At 36.1% G+C, this 12,135-nt stretch overlaps 1 protein-coding gene across 1 annotated transcript in view; it reads right to left on the bottom strand.

Annotated features, from left to right (window-relative positions):
* LOC104082586 (cadherin-8-like) overlaps positions 1–4,563 on the bottom strand; it is a gene marked incomplete at its 5' end in the record, with an annotated part of 63,849 nt that extends 59,286 nt beyond the window's left edge. Inside the window, 1 exon segment of the mRNA XM_009585774.1 lies at positions 4,269–4,563. Coding sequence (XP_009584069.1) covers positions 4,269–4,563 — 295 coding nt within the window.
* Between the last annotated feature and the right edge of the window lie 7,572 nt (positions 4,564–12,135).

Below are 12,135 nucleotides of genomic sequence, written 5' to 3'. Positions count from 1 at the left end.
GGTGGTGTGGGGGGTGGTGTGGGGAGGGGTGTCTTTTTTTTTTTTTCCCTTTTTTTGCATTTCTTTTCTTTAAAAAAGCTACAGGACCAGTTCCAATTACCCTTGTGGATCTTCTAAGATTGCTCATTCATTTATATAATATGCTATCTTCATTGCAGGCATACATACAGAGCTTATAGACAAATATTAAAAAAAAAAAAAGTAAGTCCCAGGGTTCTTCCTCCCAGAAGCTTAGCTGAATCTCTTTTCAAAAGGTTTTAACTGGGTTTCACCCCCAGTGTGTCCCTTTACATCTAAAAGTGATTAAGCAAGATTTACAGACAAATTAAATTATTTCCTATTTGTGAAATGCAATGCTGTTACAATGAAGTGATTCCACAGATTTTACTTTTTGATCTTTAATTCCTTAAGAAAATTAATATCAGAATTAAAAGATGAAAGTACTCAGTTTCAGCAAAGAACATATTCTCCATATACACTATTAGCTTTCACAAGCAAATTCATCATTTTGGAGTTGGGGAACAGAGCTTACTATGGTAGATTACATAGGAATTACGTAAAAAAGGAAAGGAACACAAAGATGAAATAAGGAAACATTCAATTTAGTTCTCAAAACTTCTTCTGGAATGTGCTCCTCTCTTTCCTCAAAGAGAGAAATAAATTATTTCAAAATAACTCTGAACATAGTGACGATACACACCACTCGCTACGCGTGTGGGTGTGTGTTCTGTGAAGACAGCTGAAAAGTGAGCATCATTCCTACCGGAGATAACACAGTGTAATACTAATCGTCTTTGCACCAACGAGTGGGAGGAAAGCCATGCAAATCCTTTTCTTTTGTTTTAGTAGGCAAGCAGGATTTTCCAGCTGATATATAACATACAAATCAAACAGGCTGGATTGTGGCCATATATGTGTGACAATCTCTTATACTGGCATACACACACATTCATACATATCACATAGAGAAAGTTTGCACGTACATTGCAGTTTTCACATCCCCATAGTGTATCATTCATGTTCTAGACAGTCATGCAAAAATACCACTGACGTTCATATAATACATCTCTTCTAGCAAGGAACATAAGACCAGTATCTAATGTACCTATCAGCAAAACTGCACTGCGTTAGAACCTCAACATCACGTTACAGAATGATGAAAGGTTAATGCGTTCATCTATATTTTATGCATTGCTTTCCACAGAGGCCTCAAAATAAAATGCCTTGTACTGCATCCTCATTACATAAGTACTATATATATAGCATACGAGTTCCTCTTCTGTTTCAGAGCAGTCAGAATTGGTATAAGCATGTTGAAGAAAGAAGAGGTTTAGTAGAATTTGTTTTATCCTGAGTAAGAACACTGCCTAGTAATGACTGTGTTGTAGAAATGTCAAGGCTGATATTAGCAGTGGGCGGAGATCTCTTTAAGGGGAATTAAGTAAGTGGATAATGGAAGTGAAATCCTGCTAGTGTGGCAAAAAAAAAAAAAAAAAAAAGTTCCTTGAACTCTGAAAGGAGACAGTTTTCTTATAAACATTATAGAGGAGTTAAAGTAATTTTAAGAGGACTAACAAAATCTAAAGGAAGTGAAAATAATTTATGGAGCATCATTTAATACAGCTCTTGACGTTGCTACCTGTGGGTTAAAAGAGGAAGGCAGAAGGAAATAGTAACAGCATTAGTGAAGGGGTAACATTCTCATCTTCAACTTTCCAGCCTTGAAATTTGGTTCCATCAGAGATTAAGCCACAGACTTGACTGCATATGCCGCATAAATTTTACACTCATTCATGACCCACGTAATGCAATGGCAAACATACTCTGAGTTTTGAAGTGGCAGCTGAGAATTAGGTTTTGTTTTTCAATAAAAGAGCAGGAGTGTATGTTTGTGCTTCTTTAGAGAAATAGCTTGAAAACATGCACCTCTAGGACTGTCACATAAAAAACATGCAAGGTTCAGGGATCACAAAGGATGAATGTGCAAAACTTGCATAGTTTCAGTAATAAAGGTAATAAATGGTAGATGTCTGAGATAATCTATAACAAATTTCTACCTATATTTGTGTTGTTAGAATAAACTCGTTTTGGACCAATGTAGCCTAAGAATACACAAAAATGTGGTACTACATGATTTCAGAGGCAGTTCAGGGAAGAACTGTTTCTCTTTCCCCCACCATGTTAGGGGAAACAGGTGAAATAATATCCTCCAAAAGCCAGCCCCTTTCACTATTCCCTAAACTGACATCTATGTCCAGGCATTGGTCATTTCTTCTACAGTCTTCTACTATAAAGTTTCCCTAGATAAAGTTTTATCTTTTAATTCATCCCTCATAACCTTCCTTTACGTTTTTCCCTCCTCTTTCACCTTAACACTTCTCTCAATTGTTTCATGTTCCCTCACTATCGTTGATGTTTTACCTTTTATTCTCTTGCTCTCATTGCACTTTTACCATCTTTTAAACCTTATGTTAACCAATTCACTAGATTTTTATTCATCTGATCTTCCGACTAGTTTCCTGTCAAAGTTTTCGGGTTTTTTTTCCTCATCTTCTTTACAGTGAATACTCCTTGGATAGGGGCCATGTCTTTACTAAGGATTATAAATATTGCTCATATGCACAGATATAAATTATTTTTATAGTAGCCTTTGTAATCAGAAACCATCTTTTCTTGTCTGCATATCTCTTCATTTTCCTTTTTTCCTGGAATACCAAACAAGTCCCACTCATATAAGGATTAACTGCCTTCAATTTCCCTTCCTCCTTCTCCTGCTCCCTATGTTTTTTTTAATTTATTTTATTTAATTAAGCCATTTTCTTGCCTAGAGCTTGGCAAAAATATCTTCTGAAAGCAGGTCCATATTATGTTTGTGCTGCTGTATAATTAAAAGTAACTTAACAAATTAAACGTATGTTTTGGTAAAAGAACTGACATGCAGGCTTGAAAATTCACATATCAGTTTCGGCACAAGCAATTCAATGCAACCAAGATATGAAAATCTGTTGGAGAAGTGCTGATAAAAAAAATGAAGCCTCAAGTATCACCATCTAGTCAGCACACCATGCCTACATTTGAAAATGACCTGATACAACTCATTGTACTGAATGTGAGTGAGAGGATGGTTCTGGCTCCTCACATTCCTCCTCTTTTTAATTAAGTAAGTCAGAATGGTGTTTTTGAAACTTTTTGATAGGGTGGTGCTTTATTTTGCAAAGTGCCTTGGCACTCCTTCAATTATCTTGCTTTGACAGATGTAGACAAATTGCTGAAAAGCACATCATCCTCAACCAAATACTAGAAAAGATTAGAATTTACTCTGCATTTCATGGCCAGATTTTGATGTCCTGAATTCTTACATTACCCTGAAATTGACTCTTTTGGTCTGATGGGTTTACTTCCCTTTTGCTTTAGCGACAGCTAAAGATCACCTGCACTTGATATGTATATATCAGTAGGGACTGAGAACCCGAGTACGTAAATATGTACCTCTGTAAGTACACACTTACACATTTGCAAATACAGAACAAGGGACAAACTATGCAAAAAAACCCCCACTAATATATTAATCCATGAGGAAATAGATTCAGACTAATCCGATAAAATGAATAAATAGAAGGAAAATGTATTAAGAAGATTATTTCCTACTCCTATCTTTTTCTCCCCTTTCACACAGTTAATTTCCCTTTTCACCATCTTTTTCCACAGCTTTGTCTGTTTCCCCCTTCCATCTTCTGTGCAAATCCTATGGCTAATTGGTTAAGTCCACTCTAGAGTCTAACCATCAATTCCCAGACACAGCATCTTTCGTTTCAATGTTTTTGGCTGATTACAGTTGCACTTAGAGGAAAACAAATAAGTGTGTATCAACATACTGCAAGTGCTACATCTGTGTATGAAAATACACAAACAGATAATTAAACATCAACAAAATATCAATAGGATTAGAGTGTCATGTTGGAACAAATCTTGATAAATCCTTCTCAATAACAATAACTACAGCATCATAAGGGGAATATAAATTTAGCCTATTAAAGTGTTGTTGGACAAAGAAAGACACATTAATACATCTGTTAGTCATTTTCTTACTACTAAGGGACTCTACTATTGTGCTGCAGATGAAAGCTTTGGCCAAGAAGAGATTTGAAAGTATGCAAATTAATGCTAACAACACAATAAATATCTTATTATTCATCAACAACTCAATGGCATACTAGCACAGTTTAAACTGTGAGTAATCAAGTTCGTCGATATTTAGACATACATACCTACAACAGACATTTCTGGAACCGTGGCATGATATGGACCATCAACAAACTCTGGGGCATTGTCATTGATGTCTTGAACCTTAATAATGAATTCTGAAGGAGGCTCCAGAGGTTTGTTTGTGTCCCTGTCGACTGCTTGAGCTGTTAGAGTGTATTCAGCTTTTTCCTCACGGTCAAGCCTTTTCATTGCATGAATGTCTCCAGTCTTGTCATTGATCACAAAGATTGTTCCAGCTCCATCTCCTGACAGAATATACTTGATTTTGCTGCTGCCAGGATCCAGGTCTGTGTGTAACTAAATGGAAAAAAAAGCATTTTAGAGACAAAAATTACACCCAGAATTTTTTTTCGCATTGGTCTAACCATACATTTTGTCAAGCTATTCTTTTGTACTTCAGTCTTAGCACCAGTGATCCATATCTCAGCTTGAATACACAAGGAAAGTAAGAATTTGTATGCATATTAATCAAAACTGAATGTAATCATAGGCATAATTAGACTTTCTATTTAAAAAGCAGCTGTTATATATATTTTAAATCCCTGTTCTAAAATGTAAATGTCTTCAGAACTATTATCAGCGAAAATGAGCAAGCACAAAATGTCCTTAACCTATTAGATCAAAGGGCAAATAAAGGATTAACAACAATATATATTTTAATCTAGTTTCTTATTTTTAGTTATTACTTTCAGCTTATTTTCAGGTGACAGAAAATGGCTGAACACTGGCATGTTGTAAATGTTGTAATGGACAGCATTCACAGAAATTTAGCTCATAACTCAGCTCTCAGCAGAACTTAAAAGGTTCTAAGATCTTTATTCTAAATGTATTTCCCCTGAAAGAAAGCTTTGTTAAAGCAAGTTTCCAGAAATGTAAGAACCATCCTTACACACATCTTCACATTCTCCTCAGTGCCCCATTAGAAAAAATAGTATTTAGATTGTACCTGGCTTTTCGAAAAACAAGATAGGATTATAATAGGATCTGAAACAGTACGGAAAAAACAGGTTTTCTTCTTTACTTTGAATTTTTTTGTTAATTACAAGCCTGAACTGAAGAACATTGGAGACAAACAAAGGACTTCCATTGATTTTTTTTTTTTGTAGGCTCAGAGCCAAGTACTAAATATCAGATTTCCTCCAATAATTTTTAATTTGCGAGGGCGAGCGCACCAATTCGTGGACTATATGTATTAGTACCAACACATTAAAAAAATACAGGATAACTTAAATATACAGTAACAGTGCTTTAAATTCTATTTGTTATTAAACCTAACACAGTCAATATGAACGATAAAAAGTGAATAACATGTCATTAAAAATGTAACTTGCATTTATTCTTATTTATCTCTGCCTCACAAAAAATAGTCTGAAGGAAATACGTACGACCTGTTTAGGATAGCTGCAACATGACTTACAACAACTACTACTAGACTTGCTCCTGTTTGCTCATTTTTGTGCAGACAGCTCAACAGAAATTGTTGCTGGTTATACATTTTACTCTTCAGTTATAGCAGTGGTTGCTAGGGCCAGGCAGCATTGTCATTTGATACAAGAACCTGTATTAGGATATTAAATCCTGTGTTAGGATATTAAAATAAGTGTGGAAAAAAAGCCTTGTAACACTGGCTACAGCCAAGCCACAAGTAGATTTTTAAGTCATACCACAAGTAGGCTCTGCAGGTTCTTCAGTAGATAATTGGTCACATACAGGAATAAGAGCCTAGAAAACTCGTTAACAGCACCTTACAAAAAAGGAATCTCAAATTGTTGCAATGAGCATAGTGGACAATAGCAGTCAGGTTTGATTTTCCAGTTATCTGGTTTATTATACATACAACATCCTGGGCCACCAGTGTATTCTCTGCTCTGCAATAACAGCAGAACACCCATTGACTACAAGAGGTGTAACTTCATCCTCTGTGTTTTGCTGGGCAACACATTATTACCACACCAGCTATTACCACACCACTGTTTTAACAACTTTTTAAAAGCACTTTGACTGTGTGAATATGAATGACTCAATCCAGTTCACTCTTCTTACCCAACCCACATGAACATACACATAGACATCAAGTGACAGCTGAGTCCTTTTTCCAAAAATTCAATCTGTTTTTCTTTTTGTAGTTGCCATCAGCTTTTACTTGAGAACAATTAGCATAATTTATGTTATACTGATTTAAGTTAACAGCACTCTCCTGTTGGTTGGTACTGCAGTTTTGCCTGCTCAGTAAGACATGTTAATACAACTTTTTTTTTTGTCTTAAAGATTATTGCCCTTATGGGCAGGATTATACTCAATCTAGGTGTCAGCAGCATAAAAAATTATTTTCAGGGTCTTAGAGCCTGTCAAGATCAATCCAGAATCTATTTGTGTTTTAAACAGATTGTTTATACTTTAAGCATCTGTTTGATTCCTAATAAAATCTATATGTTATTAACATTGCATATGAAGGTTTTGGCAGAATATTCATAGCTGAATTACAGCGATGTCATATCACAACATTGTCTGGACACACACAACTCAGCAAAGCAATTGGGAACTTCTCACTTCACCCAACTACACAGAGCCTTACAGTGAAAAACTATAATCTGAATTTCTAAGGCGGCACTGGCTGGATAAACTAGATATCCCACACAGATATTTGAGAATGCTCAAAGATTCTCCAATTTGCTATTTGCTAATAAACAGAAGAGGCTGTCAGTATAACCTCTGGTGTAAGTCTTACCTGTATTATTCAACAGAATTTATGGTTCATAAATCAGTTCTGGTATAAATTAAAGCTATAAAACCTTTGCAGTGCTAGTAAGATACAAACGGTTAAAATGAAAAAGTCTATGATTACTATTAATTGTTTCTTCTAATAAGTTGAAGTCCTTTGCATCAAAAGAAAGAAACAGATATTGCTATTGCTATGTTTCAAATGAAGGGCTAAACATTAAATAAAAAGTGGAAGAGCTATAAGCATTTTATAATCTTAAAGTTGAAACCAAGTCTGATTAGTGGAAGATCAGGTTTTTTACCCAAAGATTAATAGTGGCAAAAATGATAGTAAATTTTTTTTAGTTCTTTAATAAAAAACAAGTCATAAATATGGCATTTACTGAAATCATATGAACTTTTTATGGTGAGCATCGAGGCTTAAAGATTAAAATATCTTTTCTAGATTTTGAAGTTCTTACACTCTAATATCAAAATATTATAATAAATGACCTATGGAAGAGCCATTTTTCCAAAACCATTTCATTGTTTGGATTGAGGATTAAAACATCATTATCTACTTACAAAGCTAAATCACAGAACTGAAGTGAAATTCTAAGCCAGAAAGCATAGTATTTTTTTCAAGTAATATTTCCTCTCTTCTACCAGATGTGAATGATAATTTACAGCAATCGTCAAGCTTCAGCAAGCTGTGTTCATGTGAAGGTTAAAGATCATTAAACACATAATTATATAGGGTCTAGGTGAATGATAGAGAGGCATAATGAATATGATAAGTGAGTATCCGTTTCTGCTGGAAACCCCTCACAAATGTTGTGAATGTGAAACTGCTTTCCACACCTGTAGCTTTATTTGTCACGCCTGTGCTTGAAAGCTGACCTCTTATTTTTCAAAGCAATATTGAGAAATGTAACAAGAATTTCTATTTAAAAAGGAGACATCTATAGCTAGCCCCTATGTCCCACTACTAGATAGCATCCCAAAACAAACAGAAAAGCATGTTTGCTGGAAAACTTAATCATGTTCAGAGTGACTGAAACTCACTTCCTTTATGTGAGATTCAGTTAATTAGGCTTCAAAGGAAGTGAAATCTTCCTCCATTACTGCCCTGCCTGCAGGACTATAAATTCAAACATCTCTCTCCCTTAAAGTAGCAGATGCAACCCCATCACCCATTCGTGCTTGGATTTGTAGTAACAGGAGAGGTTTTGGATCCTCTCCTACTTTTAACGGTGATGCAGATGCCCTGTATTAATGCCCTACTAATGGCTCCCATGTAGCCTCAGCACAGGTCCGTTCCTAAAAAATGAACTTCATTCAAAATGAACCCTCTGAACACCGCAGTTTATAATCATTATTAATTCCTTTGCTATTCTATGTTATAATACAGATGATAATCAATGAAGCCAGTATTAATTGTAACAGCACACAGTGTACTTCCACAAAACTAACATTATTTTCACTAATAATGCATGCATATCTAAAAGTATTGCCAACACACTATTCAAATATGTAACATATATTTATAGTCTCCCATGTACATACATTACAAACATGCATAATTACAATCAATGCAAGAGAAATTGCAGAGATGAAACTTATTCAAAGAGCCTCTATATTCTGCAGATGTAAAAGTACTGCTCTGCAGTAAAAAACAAATACATGAGTATGTTACTGATATTAGATTCTCCTATTCCACAGATATTCTAACCACATTTTCTTAACAAATACTTGGTTCAAAACTATGTATGCAACCAAGGACTTAATGTATGGATGAAGGCTGCAAAAGCTCCAAGCTAGGTTTGTGAAGTTCTTTTGCAAGTCTTAGTACACAAAGAGATTTATGAGTCTCTTCTGCAGATGGAAACTGTCTCACCTGCTCTCAGTCAGCTACCTGGCAAATCAATGGTAGTCAAAACAGCAGCTTGCTCAGCACAATGAATTTCATGTTCAAGCCATGTGTTCACCATCAGGAAAGTACATAATGCACTTGGGTCTGGTCCATACCCAGAATTAGCAGAAAGCTGCTAACTGGCCCTTGTAGTAGGATTGGGCACTTCAAGTCCTCTCCAGGTATGTTGTTGATGCACAACTTGATACAGACTAGCCCGTAACGAGATGCATCATCAAAGGGAGGATTTGTAACCTCAATTTCCTCGTATTAGCAAAAAGGCATAAATATATCAATAATTCACAAGAGGGGGAAATCTACATATTATGAAAATGCTCCTGGACATTTTTAATTAAGAAAACAGAAGAAGGCATTATGTAGTCAAGTTTTTGTTTGAGTTTGTTAGAAAGTAATTAATTCATCCTCATGTAATTACAAGGGAATTACCCCTTACTTGTTTCAAGGGAAAAGGCATAATCTGCCCGTAAAACTTAATTTTAAAATTTGCGACGTTCTTCTCCTTCCTAACTCTGGAATCTTTTTTAAGGGATTAACTAGTGCATCACTGATTTTCACCTGATGTTACACAGATACACACACAACACACCAACACTATCCTAATGCTTCAGGTTATTCTATTTTTTACCTATGCGTTGCAATAAAATTCCTCATTGATGAGGCAGACTCCATTTAATTAACTTAGAGACAGAATTTTCAGCTTTTATGACTCTTTTCCAAAACTGCTGGGTTCTAAGAAGCTCTAGCTCATTCTGTGAAAGTATGGAAGGATTTTAGTGACTTTTACTATCATTTATATGTACCAATGCTTTCAAAAACTGTAATGCACCTTACTCATCATGTGCCTCTCTGTATGTGACTTTGCAGGGGTTTTTTTTCTAAAAATAGGAACATCATTAGGTGTTACAGAAAGTTTTTGTGTGTATTGTTGACGTGCTCTGACACATAATGGACAATGAGCACATTTATTGATGACCCACAGTTTAAAAAATCATTCACAATTATACTACTATAGATAGATTCAATTCATTTGCACACAATGCAGAATTAATAAAGTGAATGTAATTTCAATTTAATAGAATCTTTCATTTTCTCCACAGGTAGGCTGATCCTATCTTTAGTAATGGGAATTTTATAGCTGCACAATGGGGAAGAGGAAAACCAAACATTCTGCATGGTTTTTCAGGGTGATGACAAATTGGGGCACAGACTTGATGTACCTGACATAATGTCAGTACTTGGAACACTTTCAGAAAGGAAACAGACATGTCCTCGGATCACAAAGGTTTCATTTAAGATACGAGAATCATGTAACTTGAAGCCTCGGGAGTAACTGTCAAAAGACATTACTGTGCTCACACTTCTCAGCTGCAGTTTCATAACCATATTCAAAGAGAATTAAAGCAATAATATCCCTAACACTTTCATTTAAGAATGTAATCTCTGCTTTTGTCTGCCTCAGTTTCCTACCATGTCATTTGAGTATCTTTGATTCCAGATGGCTTCTTTTATGTTTCTGTTTATTCTTTGCTTCTGCTTTTTTATTCTATTTGATTTGCTAATTTTGTCGCTGTTTATATTCATACTGCAACTGTGCACAAACTGCTTTTCATTGCTTACCTTTTGGTATCGTCTTATAATACACTAGAGTGAACTGTTGTTTAAAAACTGGAGACAAGATTGGGATCTAACAATCTGCTTGTTCTAATTCACTGATGATGACCAACTGATGCAAGAAAAGAGCTCAGGAACGTGACTGAATCTTGACCTAAGGCCTTCCTGGTTAGAGCACCACTGGTCCTTTCTGTACGTGTCATGTATCACCTTCCTCACCAGGCTGAAGTAATAATTTTTAATATATATTTTCACTCAATGTCTTGGGAGAACAAAGATAGCTGTATCTGTTTTTACAGATGGGAGGAACAGAGGAAGAGATAAACCCACTCTCAGTCTCACAAAGACCCGTATTAGGAAAAAACATCCAGATCGTAGGACTACCCAAGCCATTCCTAAACAGCTCTACACATTTATCTCCAGTTAATCACAGTATTAATTTTTAATTAGGATTGTTATGTATTGCCAGTGTTGTTTCACAGAAGCTGTTTCCCTGCCAGGGGAACTCCCTAAGAGGGAGGAAACCATGCCCCCAGAGGCAAAGTCTTCTCCAAATCCACAATCACATGTTCATCTTCAGTGGTTGTGATGGCAACAAAGACAAGGTAATTTGTTTCTACTCTTTGCTATCTTCATTCCAAAGCACGGTCTCAAGTTGATTTTTCTGTATATATTTCTCATATACCTCGCTTCTTCTGAATCCTTACGTTAAGCCAGATGATAGCTAAAGCTTTCTGTTTTCCTAGTTCTGGCCTTGGCTCTTTCCATTTGGGAATACCATCTGTCTTCCCTTCTGTCCTGAGAACACTGCCACCATATATGACCTGTGTCCCACCGCAGCTTGGACTGCCGCCTTTAGTCACGGCTTTCTGCAGCTATTTAATGCCCAAGTGTCCTGTGTCAAGTGGCCTCAGATGGCTGGCACCTTTTTGTAGTTGGCTTTCTGCCTAGCTTGAGTTCATATAACTATTTCTGAACCCAGACTGCTGTTCCTTTCTCATGTTCCAGGAGACACGGCTCCTGAAAAAAGGTCTTGATTTTTTAACCCAACTGTTTCTGATACTTGGAAACATGCAATGAAATTGTGTCATATTGCCAACGAGGAATCCTTTCCCATCTCATTTACTTCTCTATTATTTCATCTATAGTGTTCTGTGGTTCACCACAGGAGATCTGAAAGCTGGGTATAGAGAGCCTCAAAAATTGCATGCAGTTTTAGTCTTGTAAAACATATTCCCTCTTCTGTGTCTTTATGGGGAAAAAAACTATCTGTCATCTCCTGCTGTTTGGGGTCAAGCACTTACATTAACAATTCCAGTGCTTCAGGCATTATAATTAACAGTGCCTCCCGCACTTGTCACTCTTTTCCCAACTCAGTGAAATAGCAGTAAAGCCATTTACTCCCTCCCTCCATCTTGTCAGTTTTGGACACAAACTATGCTGTAGTTTCTGCTACCTGTAAGATTGTGTGAAGTCTCCAAACATGACTTCAGAAGACTGTTCCCTTTTGGCTATTAATTTCTACTGCCAGCAGAGTCCGTCTTGCTGCTCCCTCCTCGATATAGACAAAAGACAGGGAAGGCTGTAAAAAACCATAAGCCATGGGAATTTCCCATTCAACATGC

This window comes from Fulmarus glacialis, unplaced genomic scaffold, assembly GCF_000690835.1.
Source record: "Fulmarus glacialis isolate BGI_N327 unplaced genomic scaffold, ASM69083v1 scaffold46409, whole genome shotgun sequence".
NCBI lineage: Eukaryota > Metazoa > Chordata > Aves > Procellariiformes > Procellariidae > Fulmarus > Fulmarus glacialis.
Note: the sequence above shows the minus strand (reverse complement) of the source record. Positions and strands in the feature narration are given on the sequence as shown.